We start from the raw sequence: 21,144 nt of genomic DNA on the forward strand, positions 1-21,144 counted from the left end.
ACGTACATTTGAAAGTTCATGATCTATGGATGCAAGATTTTCAATTTTCAGAGATATTTCCATCCGTTTTCTGTGTAAATATTGAGTGAAAAAATGTCAGTAAAAAAATCAGCTTTTTTTGCAAATAAATTAACATAAATTGTGCAGATCACATTTTTAAGAAATTCTGAAAGTTCAAATTTTGAACAAATATTGAAAGTTCAGGAAATTTTACATAAAAAAGTTTATTTATATTTTTTTGAGTATTAGATTCATAGTATAAAATATCACTGAAAAAAGTTGGAAAACTGTCCACTTTAGACTTAATAAGATTAAAACCAAACTTAATTATATAAAAATAAAAGATTCTTAACTGCATAGAACTGTAATTATTTTCATATTGTTAAAAAATTGAAAAAATGTGTAAAACATTTTTACAGTTCTTATAAAATAAATTTTTACAATTTATGGAATAAATTTTTACAATTTGTATAAATACTTAATTATGGCATTATTATTAAATTTATAGTCAATTTAATTTGTATTTATTTATAGCTTCAATTTATGATTTCAAATTTAAGTGTGTTTGGAATGTACTTTATAAAATTAAAAATATATTTGATATACATATCGTTGCACGCGTCCACCAGCAAAAACGAAACACACATTCTTACTTTAAAGAATTCAAACTTATTAACCCTTAAACTACACACTATCTGTGTAAGACATAAACTACATACTGGGTCATTTTGGTTGGTAATAGATTGTCATGGTTTTAAAATTTGAAATTAATTTGTAAACTAAAAATTGCTATTTTGACATCATATTGGGAGCGTCTCATTTGCCCACGTCAATATTGTCCATGGTCCTGACTGCTTACGTCAATATTGACTACAATCCTGATTGACCACGCGGATTAGCCACGTCAATAATGACCACGCGTAATATTGCCCACGTCAATAATAGCCACGTCAATATTGGTCATGTATCAATATTGGCCATCTCAATAATGGGCACGCGTAATATTGCCCACGTCAATAATGGCCACGCCAATATGGGCCACGTCAATATTGGTCACGCGTCAATATCGGCCAGTATTTAAAATGGCATTATATGTTTAATAACATTTAAATATAGTTTACTCCCAAGGTTGAGGTTAAGTTTCAAAATCTCAAACTTCAAAATCAGTGACTGAGTTTTTTAAAATTCATGGCGCCGACCAAAATGGCTCTATAAAGCTAAAAAATTCGACCGATTTCTTTCTACGCGAGAAAAGACAATATTTGAATTTCGGTATCAATCAAATTATACTTTTACATGTTTTTTGGATTGCTAGATTACAAATCCGAGGTCAGATCTGTAAAATTTAATATGGTGGATCACATTTTGGAAAATAAAGATAAAATCAGCTCAAAATGAGTATATAGAGGTTTTCAGCGTCGCTGATTACGAATCCGAGGTCACATTTGCAAAATTCAATATGGCGAATCCAAATGGCGGTATATATCACTGAAGTTTCAAAAACTATGGCTAAAACTTTATATTAGAAGATTATTGAAGACTACTCATCCTCAATCGACAGATATGGAATAGTTCCCAATAAAAGATGTTGAGAACTGACTCTGACCCATAAATTCAATAACATTATTGTGATGTTTGTTAGCCGTCATAATTACATTTCCATTGCTCGACTCTTACCACAAAGAAGTCGACATCAGTGAGATTCCTTTTTTTATTTGGGGATTCTTTGCTCTGTTTTTACTTTTTATTTTGTAAAATAAAAAAATTTTTAAAGCAAAAAAAAACTCCTCTCAATCATAAAAGACTCTCACCGATGTCGACCTCCTCGTGGTAAGAGTCAAGCAACGGAGATGTAATTATCGACGGCTAACAAACGTCACAATAATGTTATTAAACTTACGGGTCAGTTCTCAACAACTTTTATTCGAAACTATTCCATATCTGTCGATTGAGAATGAGTAAGTAGCCTTCAATAATCATCTGGTATAGAGTTATACCATAATTTTCGAAATTTCAGCGTTATATACCGTCATCTTAGATTCGTTATATTAAATTTTACAAATCTGACCTTGAATTCGTAATCAACAACCCTGAAAACCACTATAGCATTTTCAGCTAATTTTACCTTTATTTTCAAAAATGTAATTCGCCATCGTGGATCCGCCATATTAAATTTTACAAATCTGATCTTGGATTTGTAATCAGCGACCCAAAAAACATATCAAAGTATTATTCGATTAATACCAAAATCCAACTATTCCCTTTTCTCGCGTAAAAAAAAGCGGTCGAATTTTTTAGCTTTACAGCGCCATTTGGTCAATGACATGTTGAATTTTAAAAAATTCAGTCATTAATTTTGAAGTTTGAGATCCATAGACGCAATAAATTTATTCCCGAAAATTGAGCTCAAGCAGTTTCAATGTGATATCGTTGATTGAAAAAAATCTGTGAGTGGAAATTTACGTTTTCGTTTCGAAAAAATCGTTTATAACAATTTTGAAATTAATTTTAAAAAAACGTCGGATCCTGAAAAAACACGAAATTTTACGTAAAAAAAATGTAGTTCAAATTTTTTGAAGAACTAAAACATGATAAATTCTTTGAGCAAGTCGACGTTAACGAGTTAATTAGACGCTACATTTCAACCCCAGATTTGAGTCTTTTTCAAATGTAACAATCACAATTAATTCATATAATACACGCACAATTTTATGACATGTGCCCAAGTATATTATAATCTTACGTGTGTCATAAAAAACAGTTAAATTAACAAGCATATAACATGGTATACAGTCGTGTATATGCTTGTTAATTTAACTGTGTTTCTTATGACACACATAAGATTATGATATACTTGGGCACATGTCATAAAATTGCTTGTGTGTTATATAAACTAATTGTGATTGTTACACTTGAGAAGGACCCTATTTGGGGTCGAAACGTAGTGTCTAATTAATTGAATAAATCTAGCCAGTAAGGTCGTATAAAAATCTATAATGTTTAAGTATAATTTAAATTATATAAAAATTTATAACGTAAAGAAAAATTTTCGAAAAATTCAGTTTTTCCCGATCTTTTCTTATAGTAAACACCTTAAAATTTATGTAACTAAATCATTATAAACATAAATATAATTTTAAAACAAAAGAAAAAAACAAGATAAATACATATACACTTTTACTAATACTTTTGTTATATATCTTTTATCTAATAAGTACCTTTCCGTTAATAATTTCATTGATTGTAAACTCAGTATACTCCGTCAAAGTGTTGTCGGACTTTTTATCGGAAGTAATATTATGACGAAACCAAAATTTCTCTAATTTCACTGCATCTCTGTTCTGTGCCCTGATCATATTCTGATCGACTTTGCTGATCGGGATTAAAAGATTTAACTTGTAACTCAGAATGACTCTCGTCAACAGTACTGTGAAACAAACTATCGCGGCATTTTCGAAGTCCGTAATTTGAACTTCACATGGACGGAATTCTACACGCCAACCAATAGATGAGTTTGGAGGTGGCGGTTTAAAGCGCATAGTTTGCCAGTTTGTAGACTGTATATTCTAAAACAATAAAAATACGTAGTAAAAATATATATTGTGATCAAAATATTGAAAAGTTAGTCTAGTGTAAAAAATTTTAATAAAATTTTCTTCAATTTTATGTTTATTTTGAACATTTATAGAATAGTATCAAAATTTCATAAAAATTGTATTACGATTTCAACAAAAAATATTTTTTTAGTAAATATTTCGATCAGGGGAGACTGCCCCGATGACCTTGACGTATGTTATGAAAATCACTCTTCTGAGTAACCTTCAAAAGATTTTAGCCATCACTCCTGATTCGTTAAAGTTATACACACACACACGCACACACGCACACACGCACACACACACACACACACACACAATATATATTCGCTGTGGTCACACGCATGCACGCACGCACGCACACATGGGATTGGTGCGAAAAGGAAGCTCAAGGCCCCCCTTGCATCCCTGTATAGCTAAATCTTTTGAAAATTACTTAGAAAGGCGACTTTCATAACATATGTCAAGGTCAAGGTCATCGGGGCCGTCTCCTCTAATTAAAATATTTACTAAAATTTTCTTATTTTTTCATTAAATATTAATAATTTTTTAGTAAAATTTCATTACATTTTTATTGAATTCTCATTAAAATGTCATTTGTCTTATTAAACGCAAAATAAAAGAAATATAATTTTCAGAAAAATATAATTAAAATTTTATTGTATATTTATTGAAACATCAAATTTAATAAAACGTTTGTCAAAATTTTTTCAAAATTTTATTCAAATTTTTCATTAAAGTGACACTGCATTGTAATCTCACCTCGAAGTGATCAGTATCCTCCAAATCATTTTGATGAACTTTCTCGGAAAATAAGGAAACACTATCTCTGATGAACAGATGAGCTATGTGTTGCGCAAGTAAGTGATCAATTCCATTATCCACAAGTTGTTTATATATCTCATCGTCGTACGTCAAAGGAACATCATTATACTTTTCACCTTGCTCGCTAAGGTACGAATCAATAGAATCGTACCTGGACTTACTAATTCTAAATTTGTTCTCTTTAAGAGGTTTCAATCCACGTTCTTCCTTTGTCCTACAGTCCACTGACGAGGATATGACATTCCATCGACAATCAACATCGCTTATATAGCCTCGATAAAACGGACTTGCAGCGGTTAAAGCCAACTGTCGAATGTTAAAGAAATTTTCTGTAATGTATGTACGAAAGAACACTTTGTATGCTGCCATTATTTAAAAAAGAAACAAAAATTTATAAAGTAGCTATAATATAGCTGTAGTTAATACAAACCATGATTGGACATAAAGGTGTCAATTGATCGTACAATGTTCTCGCTTCTTCTATATTACATGCTTGAAACGTAAGTTGCAAACAACAACATCCCATTCCAAAACCCATTGCGTCCATGTAAATGTAATTATCTTTAGCAGCTTTTGAAGAAGATCCATCATCTCCCTTGCTGATAAAGTCTTCTTTGAATAATAATGGCACATTTTCATCTCTGAAAACTGGAAGGATCTACTTATATCATGTAGAAGAGTTTTATTCGAGTTTTATTTGAATTTTATTCAAATTGTATTGTTGCGCCCGTTTTTGTTCACATCCAATGTATTGAAAATCAATACATTGGAATAAGTCTTCTAGATCAAGTAAATTTTGAAAAGTGAAAATCGAATATCTGGAAGATGGATAAACAAGAAGATTAAGACCTAAGAAATCGAGTTGTGCGGAGCAATCCTATTGTACCGCTCGCGCGTCTTGGCTTTTAAAAGAAACGTTGTATTCCTGAGAAATAAAGTGTTCTGTCTTTTTCCTTAAGTCTTTGTGCTTTCTCGCTTGGTTACGCGCGCGCGCGCGTGTGTGTGTGTGTGTGTGTGCGTGTGCGTGCGTGCGTGCGTGCGTGCGTGCGCGCGCGCTTATGTATGCAACACGGACGCAACAATATTAATTCTTTAAAGATGAAAACTTTTCAACAAAGTAATTTACCGGAAACTGTTTCCTAAAAATGTTTCTCTTTTCTCTCTCTCTCTCTCTCTCTCTCTCTCTCTCTCTCTCTCTCTCTCTCTCTCTCTCTCTCTCTCTCTCTCTCTCTCTCTCTGTCTGTCACACATACTAAATTCGATTCTGATCTCAGAATTCTAAAATTCAATATAGTAAATCTAATTTTAAAAAATAATTTAATTATCATAAAATTCGCGAGGTACTAGTTCTTAGGATCGTTCAGTCAAAATCCAGAATAAAATTAGAACTCTGAAATTTTTCAGAGATAATTAAAAATATTTTAGCTGAAAAACATTTTATAAAAGTTACAGAAAACATCTATAACATTTCTAAGATAGCTTTTAAACAACAAATTATCCCCGATTCTTATACTTAAAATCTAAAAAAAAATTCTTAAAAGATTGCTAAAAATAAATATAAAGAAAAGCTACCAATATTGACATAAATATTCCAAAAGGGCACCCCTTCATTTTTCGGTAACTAAATATTACACTATATTAAAACTGATAAAAACATCTGCTTAAATGATAAAAGATAGATAATAATCTGCTTAGATAATGAAAGAAATAAAAACCTATAATTCATACATTAATGTTTTTCTTTCTATGATGGATCTAAATGATGGTTTGGAGGAGAGGGGAAGAAAAAAAGATCAGAATGCAGCGAGAGCGACTGGAGTATAGAAACAAATAAATATAGTAAGAAAAGCAGGAGTTTTAGCAGAGCGAGTTCTAGAATCAGTTCAGATTTAAACACAGCGGGAGTCATTTAGCGATAAAGAGATAGGACAATTTGGGACACTAGTAGCAGATAAAGAAAAAGAAGAAAAAAGGAACAACATAGTGATTAGGAGGTTAAGTAAAGAGGATGCAGGGAAAATAACAAAGGAGTGGATAGAAGAGATGATAAAGGAAAAACTAGATTTAAAAGTTAAAATTATTAGGCGTTGGTTAAGTGGGGCTGTGTTGTCATAGAATGTCTGAAAAGCAAAGATATGAAAAAAGGGGATTAAAAATTGTAAATAAAAGAAAACTTAAGGGAGAATGTTTTTTCATACAGCACGATCTAATATGGGAAGAGAAGATTATGCAGAAGGATAGCGAAGTTGGCAAAGGAGGAGGGAAAAAAAGAAAATGCAGTAAAGATAGAGATAGGAAGAGTAAAAGCTAATGGTGTATAAAAACGATGGAGAGAGTTAGTAAAAGAATAAGGGGAGAAGAAGATAGAGGAGGGATAGGGGGAGAGGTAGAAAAGAAGAAAATAGAAAGAGAAGGTAAGGAAAAAAGGTTAAAGAAAATTTTATATAAACCAAGAAGAGGAGAAGAGAAATAATAGAAGAAAAGAGGGAAAGAAAGGATTAGATTTCTTATTTTAAAATACCGGAGTTAAGTAGACAGGACAGGGAGTTTTGGGAATGTTAAAGCGTTTGATTTTATTAGTTTATGTGAAACATGGATAAAAAAGGAAAGAGAAATTAAAGAAATTAAGGAAATTAAGAAATTTTATATTTAAAGAATTATTATATTTTGCAATTAAAAAAAATAGTTTTTGCAATTTTTGAGTTTTCTTCTATTTATTGGAAGCGTGGAGGTTTAGAGGAGCTGCAGTAAGAAAGGGCCTAACAAAAATAATAGGGCAAATCTGGAATGGAGGCAGCATGCCAGAGGATTAGAAAGTAAGCCTAATCGTACCATTTTATAAAAAAAGGAGACCAAGAAAGGATAAAAAAGGAGACCAAGGAAAGAAAAACTAGAGAGGAATCATTATTCTGTTCAGCATACAAAATTTAAATAGAAATAATAAGAAATATCTAATGGATATCTTTAGTAGCTGTTTGGTGGACGTGGATATGTGGATAACATGTAAATATGTAATGGATATCCTTGGTAGCTATTTTGTGGACGTGGATATGTGGACAACGCGTAAATATTTATTGGATATCCTTAGTAGCTGTTTGGTGGACATGAATATATGGATAGTACGTGAATATCTAATGGATATTCTTAGTAGCTGTTTGATGAATATGGATATGTGGGTAGTACGTGAATATCTAATGGATATTCTTAGTAGCTGTTTGGTGGATATGGATATGTGGATAGTACGTGAATATCTAATGGATGTCCTTGGTAGCTGTCTGGTGGACGTGGATATGTGGACAACGCGTGAATGTTTAATAAATATCCTTAGTAGCTGTTTGGTGGACGTGGCTATGTGGGTAACGCATAAATATTTAATGGATATCCTTGGTAGCTGTTTGGTGGACGTGGATATGTGGACAACGCATGAATATCTAATGGATAGCTGTTTTGTGGACGTGGATATGTAGACAACACATAGATATCTAATGGATAGCTGTTTGGTGGACATGGATATGTAGATAATGTGTGCATATCCATTAGATATCCCCGCTAATTATTCAGAAGATATAGACATATAAGATATCTATTAGATGTCTATTAGTTATCCATAGTAGATATGGACATCATATAGATATGTAGATATTCATTAGATATCTATTAGATATTTTGTTGTGTGTGGGAGAGAACTACTACCATGCCTTCCCAAATTTATCACTTCTCATATAAAAAAATTACAACTAAATTACAACAATGCAGTACTTCACGAAACTTATAACATAACCTCACACTGCACATCACTTTGCGCGAGCAAGCCACTGGCGACCCACGTGATCCATTATAGGGTGCTTTCCATTTAGTAACACAAGTCGACACAAGCATCGTTCTATCTTTTTTTATGTTCAATGAGTAACAAAGATAGAACGACACTTGTGTCGACTTGTGTCATTAAATGGAAAGCACCCATACACGATGCTATTGTAACAATGCGAACGCCACATGGTAACAAAGATGGATTTTTGCCCTTCATGCCGGCTTCCGTAGAGATACTAACAAGATTGACGACGAATCTTAAGTGAAATTTTGACATTTCGGAATTTGCGTCGCAATATCTCCACTCATAGGGCACGTAGAGAAAAAATAAAAAGTTTTCTTATATAAATCGACCCCAAGCTTTTGATTGAGCCTAGTTAAAATTGGATCGATTTAGTCGTTTCTAAGATCCGATAATCTCGGGTGCTCACAAGTTGCGTGTTCGTGTGATCGGTCTCGCTGCGCATTCACTTGGCGCGAGACTGCCGTGTCTTGAGGTAATATTAATTTATTTTAAACACGTTCAAAATTAATTTAAACAAAATAAAGTTTGAAAAAATCGCAAAAATGAGTTTTTTTTAATCTAGCATATTTTGGTCAGTTTTTAATAAATTTCAGAAAACAAAACGGTTTGGAAAAGTAAGATAGCTCTATAACCGCGATAAATGGATTTTAGGTATCGTTTAAAAAGTATCGTTATTTTTACAAAAAAATTGAAAAAAAAAACAATAACTAAAGAAAAAGGAAAAATTAAATATAAATACAATCAATCTTATTATTTTGCTATAAAGTTGTAAAAATGTTTATTTTTTAAATATAAGATATATTATAATCTTTTAAATGTAAAATATATAATAATAATAGATACATCTAGTTTAGGGTCGATTGTTCCAACTTCTTGGTAAACTTACCTATCAGGTAAATATATGTTTGTCTTTATTTATTTAAGAAAAGAAATGGAGATAGACACATGCTTACCTAATAAATAAGTTTACCAAGAAGTTGGAACAACCGGCCCTTATAGTGGTTCAAATATTATTATATCAATAATATAATAATATTTAAGCCACTAAAATAGATTTTTTTATTTTAAAAGGCTGGCGTTTTTTCATTAAAATTTCAAGTTTTTTAACGTAAAATTTATAACTTATAAGATCTATGTAGTTTTTAAGCTTGTTGCTAGCTTATATGAATCTTCCCGATCTGATACAGTATGATAGATGTTGGAAATTTTTCAAATTTGAACTTCGGTGAATCTAAGGATTTTCGATGTTGTTGATCACGATTTAGAGATCAGATTATCATAATTTTACATAAAATTTTGAACAAAAAGTTTACTTTAATTTTTTTTTTTATAAACGCAAAAAATAGGAAAATATTTAAAAATATTAAAAAATTCTAATAAAAATTTATATAGCAAAAAAATAAGCAAAGAGCTACAAAACGTCCACGTCATTAGATGTCGGTGACGCAAAAGAAAAGTTGTACATAATAATGTAACTGCTGTTATTTACTTAAGTTTATGGTGGCAATATTGTTTTTGTGTAAAATTTCGATAATCTAATTTCAAAATCGTGAACAGCAACATAAAAAATCTCTAGAAACTCAAAAATTCAAATTTTCGTAGTATTAATCTTTCTACACAAGTGCCCGTCCAAACGAAATGTAAACACAAAAAATCGGTGTTTCGTATAATATTATCTAAATAAAATACATACATAAACGTAAAAATGGAGTATAAATAACATGCTTCATTTTCACTGTATGTCTCTACTGCTTGAAAGCTAATAACATTCCAACGCCACTAGTGTCTCTCTTAATTCTTCAGACTTTAAATTGAATTATGGTGTCCCGAATCGATCTCTTCATCTGCTAAATTAAGAAATAAAATCAAATTCGCGTTGGGTTACAAAACTACCTCACTATGACGTTCTAGGGTTAATGATATTTTCATGATATTTTACTACTTTAGTTTTTGTTCAGAAAATATAATACAAAAGTAAAAGATGTTAATATTGATCATTTTCTTCTAACACTTGCGACCGTGCTCGCGAGCGACGGGCAACTTTGCCCCTGTCGTGTCGTTACCTTGCGTCACCCGGATAATGGGGCAGTAGTTTCGTACTTATCACTCAAAAGAATGTGCGTGAAGTACGAGAGAGCGTGCTACTCTTTTCACGGCATACACGATAATGATCTCCCAAACGGAAGCGTCAAAAGGACGAGTAATTATAATATATTCAACACAGACTTCGGCGGTTTCAATAGCCGACTACTTAGCCCTAAAAAATGGTAGAGGGGAAGGTTCGGTAAGGGCAGTTGGAATCGGGAAGGCGAGAAAACTACCTCAAATAGAGCACAATTTAGAACGATAAAATTAACAATTATATTTACGAGCTCAGACGAATACAATAATTACATGGCCTCGAACACACAATCAAGCGGCGACTATAATCCGCGTACAACGAGCCGGTGCTCGCTCGAATTAACTCTGAGTCGGAAAGAAAGCGATTATTACAGGCGCGATGCAATACAAAAAGATATTCTCAAGCATGTTTTAATTTTTCCTTAAACGCAAGTAAATCGTCGTCACATCTTCGGCGCGAGAACAGTCGTCAAGGACGGCCGGGACGCACAGTGCGTTACAACTCGAGCGGCACTCGTGATCTCCCGTTAACAAACTTACCGTGAGAAACGTACCCTGTAATCAGTAATCGCAAATACTCTAACGGAATAGAATACAAAACTACACAAGATTCCGCGACATTACTAGACAAAAGTGACTCGGTTGCGGTGTAGGCGCGCACGTAACGAAAACGTAAAACAAAAATTCGGATTCACACAGGCAGGCAAGATCGGGCAAGGCAACGAGATCACGAGAAGTTCAAAACTTCAGCTACTCTAAGATCTCACAAAACGAGAACAACGTAAATTCTCGCCTGATCGGGATGTCGGCGATTTTACAGAATATGTGACGCTCGTTTCACCAAGTTCGCTCCTCACTCGCCTCCTCAAGATGTTAGAGTTGGCTTCTGCATCCTCTTACTCATATCGCTCTTTGTCGCTCGGGATCTTATCGGTCAAACTTCCGCAGCCAAAGATCGATCATCAATCCTGCGGGAGATCTGCTGCGACACACTTCACTTTGCCTAAGTGTATCGCACCCTTATTGATCGCGATCCTGCGACCTGATTCGCTTACAACGCGTCACGTACGCTATCGCTATGCACTCGTAGATCCTAGGCGCAAAACTTGAATCTGTCTGTCCTTAGCGGCAAAATTCCTATCAATTTCGCTGGCAACAGCTCCGTTCCTTTCGAGTGGTCGCATCCTTGTCCCCCGGGATGTCGTTCCCGACTCTAATTTCGTGACTCAACGGGAAATTCCTTTGCTGTCTCCGCTTTTCTCATCGAGATTTGTGTGGAGCCTGTCCGGATGCCGTCCCGTCTATGCGCCATTAGAAGGTGTCTCCTCGGATCCTGTAATATACAATTATATAGCAAGATTGAAATCCTCATAATTGGCAGTAATTTTATGGCAAAGTAAAAGGACAATACGACCTATGTCCCTACTCTCAAAGAGGTCTTGGCAATCCCTCAGCGGCAGCTCGTTCTTCTCCGCTGTTCCGGCGCTCTCCTGGCGTCTTTCGGCGGGGCGAGACGTCAAAATTGTACAAATTCGATAGTTTGCGGTCATTGACTTCCGTCGCACTCTTAATATAACGCTTGAAATAACTTGAATTAAAAAAAAACAGCACGCGAGACGACACACAGGCAAAACGAAACGTGCCACACTCTTACGCCTACTCCCAAGCGGGAAAATACAGAATCCGCGTGGTGAAAACATGATCGGGCCCTTACGGCCATGTGACGGACGGCAGACGTCACGACATACACTATTGAATATTGCAAAAAAATCATTGTAATCAGGTTGAAAAGATCAGATGAAAATCTAGATGGTTATCCATATGTATGTGGATTCACATGGATTTTAGATGGTTTTGTATGGATTCCGTATGGATAACCATATAGAATCCATATGGAATCCATACGGAAACCATATGGAATCTGGATTTCCATCTGATCTTTTCAACGAGGAATATATATCTCTGTAACATTGCATTGCAATATATAATGTTGCTGTAAGTTTGTGTTGTATGGACAAATGGCATAAAAATAAAACATGATTGATGACTTAACCCTCTGCCTACACATCTTATTTTTCTCGCGATTCCTACACACAGGGGTTACGCTAACCCCAAAATTTCGTTGACTTATATCTCCAAATGTATTTAATCAATTTTAACTTCTTTTTTTTTAATCAAAAGGAAAAAATCTCAGAATTATGATGGTCTTGGCTGAAAAGTCGAAGATATTAAAAGAAAAGAGATTTTTTAAAAAGAATGAGAAAGGAACAAAAAATTTTTGTAAAAATTTGCCTTTTTTTAAACGCCCGTATTTATTAGAAAAAAATAGATAAAGTAATTAAAATGGTGATCAATGGAAAGGGGAAGAGTTGTACTTTAAGAATCTATTGTCAGTTTTTTTATTCTGTTCAAAAAATATATTTATTTTTTAATGTGAATTTAGTAAAAAATGAATGCAGTTTAAACACAATAGTAAAAGAAAATAGTAATATTTATTTAAAAAACATAATTATTAATACCCAAAAACATAATTATTAATACAAAAAATATTTATTACAAAAGATTTTATTTATTATAAAAAAATTTTTTAATTTGTAATGCTACAATTGCAGCATATTTTTGCAAAGTGATCGCGACATTGGTAATGTATATAAGTACTTTATGCGTAAATGATATACGTAATGAACAAAAAAATAATTTTACTTACTCTTCAAATTTGGAACTTTTCCATTTTTTTTTTTTGTTACGTTCCCTACACACGGGGTAATTGTAACCCCAACACACACTTTCAATGTTCCTACTTCTGTTGTTTTCAGAACATTCACAACGCCGAAAGAGGAATAAGTAGAGCACAGTTTAAACTCCTCCCCCCCCCCCGGTTCCAGCGTTCCCATGCTAAATACTTTTAAGTAGCGAACATTTCAAAATCGATTGGGGTTACCGTAACCCCATGTGTAGGCAGAGGGTTAAATGAACATGATTGATCAAAAAATAAGCAAAATTCGCACAATATGTTAGCAGATTGGCAATAGATTTCCTCAAATCTATTGTTTCAGAAATATGCTTACGATTTACTAATTTATAATTATTCATAATAATCAGAGAACTGAACTTTTTGCATTATATGTTGGTAATTTTTCACGGCTTAAACCTAAAATTTCATGTTTCGCATTTTGTCTAATTTTGTCTAATTTGTTATTTTAAATTTTGTTTGAAAAAAATTATTAATTCTTTTTACTCTTGACTGTATTACATGTAAGTGTTTCATGGTTACAAAAGAAAAGATAATTTTCACATTTATTTTTAAAATAGTTTTTATAAAAAAATAAGAATTTTTTGAGTCTAACATATAAATGTAGAAGAAAAAGAGATTATTAAATTTCTCTTCTAACATTGAACAAAATTAAATTAAATAGTCTAATTGTAAATAGTTTTTAATATATAAGTCTTAAGAGGTTAAGTCACTGTAACGCACAAAAAAACGGCCTAATTTTGACAATTATTTACGAAGAAGTAATATAAAAAAGAAAAATCAAGTTAGGTATTTGATTGTTCATCTTTTTAAGTATACAAAATAATTTTTTTTAATAAAAAATGTGTATAATGGATGTCCAGTAACATAATTATTATTTTTTAGAAGCGTCCCACAGGCAAAAGGATTTTTCTTGGAATTTTTGACCTAGAATCAAAAACAAAAAATTTTTAAGATCTAAACATCATTTTCTATTAAAGTAAAAAATGTTTTCTATTTTTTTTTGCGAAAATAACATACATATAAAAAAATTATTTTTAGTGAAAAAATTGCATGAAAATTGTTTATGACAAAAAAGTTTACAGTAAAATTAACAATCTGTACATACTTCGATGAAAAATCCTATTTTGAAGCTACAGTAAAAATTTCAAGTAAAATCAGTAAATATTTGACCGAATTATCGTTTCACTCAATTTAAAAAATACGGTTTCGAGAAAAATGCGTTTAAAGTTTTAAGTAACAATATTTCTTAAACAAAATAAAATTTTACTACTAATCTGCTATTCCGGCACCATATAGTTATCATTCTGGATCGATATTTTTGTCCTCCTCTTCTTTCCTTACTGATTTAGAATCTCTATAAGCCTGTTTTGCCCTATTCGTCAGTGAGAGATCGCTCGAGCGCGCTCCGAGGCGCTCGGCAATACGGCCTCGTAAACACCATTGAAAATTTTTTTTTCGTATCAAGACTACTTGCATACTATTTTTGATATCCTAAAATCTGTTTTAGGTAAAAAAAATTTCTTTCGATTTTTTGAAAATTCTACAATGGTCTAACCCCTTAAATATATTTAAAAAATATTATTAAATAAGAAACAAAAACTTATTCAAAAACTGATTTTAATTAACATAATAATAATGAAAAAAAAATACAAAATTTTACTCAAATTTTTTATAATTATTCCATGTGTACTATAATTTAATATTAATATTAATACCTTCTGTACTTAAATATATATATATATATATATATATATATATGCACATTTAAATGAACGAAATAATCTAAAGCACAAACAAAAAGCACAATTATGATTAAAATTCACGATCTGAAAGCACTTTCGTGTTTTATGGCGATATAAATCCTACTCAAAAGATATTAGCATAAACAATACAAAAAAATACAACTTTATTTTGTCGTATTTTGATGTAATTTACGTTTTCGTTTAATTCGTGAAAAGTTCAGTTCACTGATAATATTTTGTTCTGTTTCTGAACATGTTTTCAAATACCGAATGTGATAGATTTTAAAAACATTTCTGCTGCAACATTTTTTATATTTTGTAAAATTCTTGCAGAATCATTGTACATTAAATTGTGAAAGATTAATAAAATCTTTCTAAAAACAATACTGTATAAGAATATAATTTGAAAATATCATAAAAGAAAGAATAACAGAATGGAGTATTAAGGCAAAAAAGGTATCGACAATTATAAGGACAAAGTAAGGAATCTGATTGGCTACGCCATTTTGAAACCCATGACAAAACCATAATATATATCTGAACGACACAATCAGCTAAGTTCTCAGTACAATATTGACATTGGAATATTCAAGATTTAAATATTTTTGGACTTGACTATAGGATCTCATTATGGCACGAGCCTATTCCCCTCTTCCTTGAGCTGCCAATAACTTTCACTCTGTTATACTCTCTCTTGTTATTCTTTCCTCCATGGAAAATATCAAAATTAAAAAAAATAATCATCTCCAATAAAAGAGGAATAAATGTGTCATAGGGTCACGAATCTCACACTCAGAGTTTAGGAGTTGATGCATTTATAGACGTTTATTTCTCTCGATTAATATAAATTTTCAATCAAATAAGACAATAAAATAAAAATTAATATTATTTAGTAATGTTAAAAATGTCTAAAATCAAATTATCTTTTAAAAATTCTACCTGCCATATTGAATACTACCTGAATCTTTTAATTTTGATCTTAGATGCGAATAAAGTACTACTAAATAATTCCATAAATCAATAAATAAATAGAGAGAGAGAGAGAGAGAAAGTATTAAAATTAAGTGAATAAATATACAAAATAAAGAGTTAAGGGGGCCCGTCAAACTTGATCGAAGTCGATGATGTACAATTTGTGCACATCATTAACATGTATTTCTTTCATGGATTTAGAAAGACCCCATTTAGTAACCTCAAAAATTGCCTGTTTTTTGGAACTTTAAATTCGAGCCGAATTGTGTGCTAAATAAAAGTTTTTGATAAAATATTACTTATAGAAAAATTTCAAGTTAAGTCCACTTCTCAGTTTTGAGAAATGGATAGTTTGAATAAAATGGGGAAAAAAAGATTTGAAAAACGAGTGACACAGAATAAAGTAGAAGATTCATTTCGAGTCGAAAGTTAAAGTATACAACTTTCCATATCTGTGATGTATTTGTTATATCTATAATATATATGTTATTATGTGAAGTATACTTAAACGCGTCGAAGTGCGGAGAGTCGTGAGGAACGTGCTACGGTCGACTCAGATTTGCCCAACAGCCATTGGAAAATCCGGGCTACACTTATGATGTATATATCCCCCATGCTATGGTGAAAAAGTTTTCGTCCGAGAGCACCAAAATGGTCTCGATGGTAGAAGGCACATGCACACACACGACCCTCAATTTGTGTGCGCCCCCACCAACAAAACCATCTTGATGCTAGTGACCAAAAGTTTACAGTCCCAATGTAATATTATATATGCGCAAAAAAGCTCTCAAAAATCTATTTTTGTACAAAATAACTTAGATTTGACACAAAATGAAAATTAAGTTTTTTTCTCTACGAAAGTAATGATGCAAAGAAAATGCGCCAACTATAAAAATGCATGTTTGTACAAACTAGAGCATCTACTTTTTATTATTCTTTGGCTGGCATTCATAGTTTGGTTCTTCATTAAGCCCATATAAATATTTTACTACAAAAACTTGGCGCTGCTAAACCGAATAATTTGCCAGTTCTCTTCCTTTTTCTCTTGTGCGTGCATTTGAATGTGTGTGTGTGTGTGTGTGTGTGTGTATGCGCGTGCGCGCGCGCGCTAGTATACAACTTAGTTTATAAGAAAGCACTTTTTAATATCTTAGTCTCTTATGTGTGTGTACGTTCGAATATGTCTCTTGAAACATATTTTGTCATTGCAAACACTGTTAGCAAATATTCAGCAAATATTTAGCAACATCATCAAAATATATGATAGTGAACTGCAAACAGATTTGTTGAAAATATTGATGACAGTTTGTCGACAAACACCAAAATTAGTGACAGATCTACTCTGGTGTTGCACCCAATTTGATATTAAGATTTGATGACAATTTTTGTTTGCAATTTGGGCATTCGAGGACAGTAGACCATGATATTGGCAGCCTGATTCCGCAAGAAATTATTAGCAGCCTGCTAACAATTTGGCAGCAAATGATTAGCTGGGTATAATTCTATTCCTTTTCCTCTTTTGCGTGCATCTGAATGTGTGCGTCTGTGTGTGCGTGTGTGCGTGCGTGTGTGTGTGTGTGTACGAAACATTCTCTGCATCACACAGGTTTGCGATTATAAAATACTTATAAGAAGGAAAATATTTGTGATAAATATTTTATAAACATTTTTATGCTGAGTTTGAAAGGTATAAAAAAATTATAATAAATATATAGGAAAATATTTAAAATATATATATTTATGCTATTATTATCAAAAAATATAAAAAACATTTCGAGTTCATATACCATAAATTTTTTACTACATTTAAAAAATATATTTTATATATTGTTAATAATAATTTTTGTATCATTTCTAAATGGTTTATAAAAAATAATTATATAATTTTCAAAAAATATTTTTTAATAATATAGGACCCCGCACAATTTGTATGAAAAAAAACTCGGTTAATTTCCTTGAATTTTTTATATATTGTAGTACTTATAGCCCTAATAAAAAATTACAATTTTTGTACACACACACACACACACACACACACGCACGCACACGCACACGCACACGCACACGCACACGCACACACACACACACACACACACACACACACACACACACACACACACACACACACACACACACACACACACACACAGAGTGTCACGAACATTTATATATGCAGATATATGTGTATATATATACATATGCGAGCAAGTTGACAAGTGCAAACGCACGCAGTAAACCTCAAGACAGCAATTTTCAAAAATTTTTATCTCCGAAACTAGACATAGAAAGGTCGCACAAATTGTAATTTTTCATTAGGGCTATAAGTACTACAATATATAAAAAATTCAAGAAAATTGACCGAGCTTTTTTTTCATATAAATTGTGCGAGATCCTTTTCTGTATCTTTCTGCAGATTGATAGCATTTTTATTCCTTTCATGAAAAACATTTCAGCAATCTCCCTTTTTCGTCTATTCTTTTCGCAATATAAGATACAGGGAGATTGCCAATCAAAGTCATGCTATTCTATCATGCGGTGTTGACTAGAGAAAGAGATAAAATACACGCATGCATATATGTATATGTACATACATGTTCATCTGTATATACATACATACATATATGTATAGACGTTATTACACGATGTATTACTCTTGTTACTTTTTCTTATTATTTCTTAACAATTTCTAATTTTCTCTGTTAAAACGTAGTTTAATTCGTCACTAACCTTGCGCACGTCATCACGTCTTAAGCTCAAACTATCATCACATTATCGCCGTGAAACTCGCCGCGGACACAAATGCACATTTCTCGTGTCCGTGTCAACGTATGCTATCTATCGCGCGGAAAGCAACAGTACAAATCCCCATTACCTATCCCGGGCTACGGCGACAACGACGATAACGATGTTTCTTAAAATAATTTTTCTTTTGATGCGAACTTTTAAATCATGATATCTTCGCTCGAAAATCACGTAGCGGAAAAATCAAAACACTTTTATTACACAAATCGGATCTAAGCTATCCATTAAGTTCATTTAAAAATTAATTCAGTCATTATTGAGATCTGATAATCTATAGAATTTCGCAGATGGCATCCGTGTAAAGGAGGTAACAGTGGTGTGCGTACACTTGGCGCGAGGCACTACCGTGCCTCCTGATGATATATGCCTTACATTACGAAAAAAGTCAATCGCATAGTAAAACTAACTCTAACGGTTTATTGTTATCTAGTCTTACTTGTTTTTAGTTTGTAAAGTCCATTATATCATTATCTCCGATTCGAAATAAATACACCTTCTACTTAAATCTGCTGAAACCCATTTTTCAACTGTCCTTTTACTTCACTTTTGACGGTGATTGACAGTGTTGTGTAGTACCTAGGTACAAGTACCTAAGTATTTTATATCCCTAGGTACAGTACCGAAGCACTTTTTTCTCTGGTGTACTTATACCTATACCTAGATACAATCTTTTATGTATCGGTACCTATATTTAGATACATTTTAGTTACTTTTTAGATAATACCAAATATACGTTCAACAAGCGCGAAGTTCGGTAAAAGTATATTATATATCATGTAAATTTTTTTTTGTAATTGGATATATGGCAAATACAATTTTTTTAAATTTGGACAATTAGGAATTGCGAGTTATTTTAATTTAAATTCTTATTGATAGAATAACAGGTTACAACGGTATAGAATCATTAGTAGCGCTCCAGATACCTATTGTATAATAATACAGACCCAAGATTGTTTTCCGAAAACGGCTGTCAGATTTTATAAACATTATCGTGTTCAACAAATGACTTTGAAAGATATTTTTTGATATTGGTTTTACAGCGAATAATTCTTCAATTAACATAATACAAATAAATCTTAAATAAATTATTTGAAAACTAATATCTTTATAAATGTTACTTTATTGTTCTGTCTAACATGTTATGATGTATGTATACTGACAGAAAAAAATACATAATTCAAATATTTATTTCAAAAAATAATTTTTTTAATTTATTACTTGTTTGAAATTAATATTATTGATTTTTTATCAAATATGTTATTGGTACTATTCAAATAACCATTTATTTGAATCAAGTATACTTTTTTGTCAGTGTAGAATATTTAATATGTATGTACATATTAAAATACGTATAATACGTAAATATTATGTGTGGATACAAGGAATAATAAATGCTTATTTATCCTGAAACTTTATGGTAAATATATCGATCTATAATGGTAAATATATCGATCAGGGGAGCTCGCCCCGATGACCTTGGCCTTGACATATGTTGTCAAGGTCACTTTCCTGAAGGATCTTCAAAAGACTTTAGCCGTCGCTCGTGATTCGTTAAGAAGTTATTAACAAAAAAAGGTTCATAAATACGACACATAGTTATTCAGTATAGGTGTATATCAGATGAGTTTGCAACTTTCCACGTGTAGCTTATAGAGCGCCCTACTTACGAAGCAAAACGACGTTCACGCTTGTACTTTACCAGAGTTTGCGACATTAGATTTAAAATTGTGGCCAAATAGCGAATTTAAAATGTTTGGGTTAGGTAAGGTTAGGTTAAATTAAGAAAAAATACAGGAGGGGTTGCAGGGGAAGGGGCGAAGCCCCCCCGCCCACGCGTTTTCTAAGAATAATCCAACCAATTTTAGGTCGCTATTTGGATAATGCGAAAACATTGGAAACCAACAACGTGGTTCTTTTGTAGAGATGTATATGTTAATTGTATTTCGGTACAGCAGCGACTTTCACGCGTTGTAAGTAGGGGGAAGATGTTGGTGGACCTCGCTTCGTGTAGAAAGTCAAAAACCCATATGGTACAGTATATAAATACTTTATTCAATAACATTATTAATGAGATAAATTTTGCTCATTATTTCAAAAAATGCGTCAATTCTCTTTCCGAAAGAATAAGTCCTAGAAAACGCGTCGGCGGGAAGTTGCAAACTCATCTGATATACTCCTATACTAAATAATTGTGTCGTATTTATGAAACGTTTTTTGTTAATAACTTTTTAACAAATCACGAGCGATGTCTAAAATCTTTTAAAGGTCATTCAGGAAGATGACCTTGACGACATATGTCAAGGCCAAGGCCGTCGGGGCGGGCTCCCCTAATCGGTATATTTACCCTTTATATTGATAAATGAAAGTACCTATTAGGTGTATTTTGCTTCCGCCGTTTTTTTTTTCGAAATTCGAGGCTTTATTGTGAACAACCGGTTATACATTTACGATTCAAAGTATTGTTTATCGCTGGCCACTACTTCCCCTCATCTTTCT

General features: G+C 32.3%; 1 protein-coding gene across 8 annotated transcripts in view; it reads right to left on the bottom strand.

Annotated features, from left to right (window-relative positions):
* Positions 1 to 21,144, bottom strand: part of LOC105838958 (glutamate--cysteine ligase) — a 109,454-nt gene that overhangs the window by 26,004 nt on the left and 62,306 nt on the right. For 7 of the 8 annotated variants that reach the window (XR_004963381.1, XR_004963380.1, XM_012684920.3 and 4 more), the window contains 3 exons: positions 4,852 to 5,069; positions 4,359 to 4,727; positions 3,219 to 3,566 (listed from right to left, as the gene is read on the bottom strand). Coding sequence is in view for 6 of the 8 variants with exons in the window: in XM_012684920.3 (XP_012540374.1) it covers positions 3,219 to 3,566; positions 4,359 to 4,727; positions 4,852 to 5,069 (935 nt within the window). In the remaining 2 variants the exon portion in view is untranslated. Of the gene's footprint in view, positions 1 to 1,926; positions 2,527 to 3,218; positions 3,567 to 4,358; positions 4,728 to 4,851; positions 5,070 to 21,144 lie in introns of those variants that run through there. The other variant, XM_036287337.1, reaches the window with a different exon arrangement.

Source organism: Monomorium pharaonis, chromosome 5, assembly GCF_013373865.1.
Source record: "Monomorium pharaonis isolate MP-MQ-018 chromosome 5, ASM1337386v2, whole genome shotgun sequence".
Classification (NCBI taxonomy): Eukaryota; Metazoa; Arthropoda; class Insecta; order Hymenoptera; family Formicidae; genus Monomorium; species Monomorium pharaonis.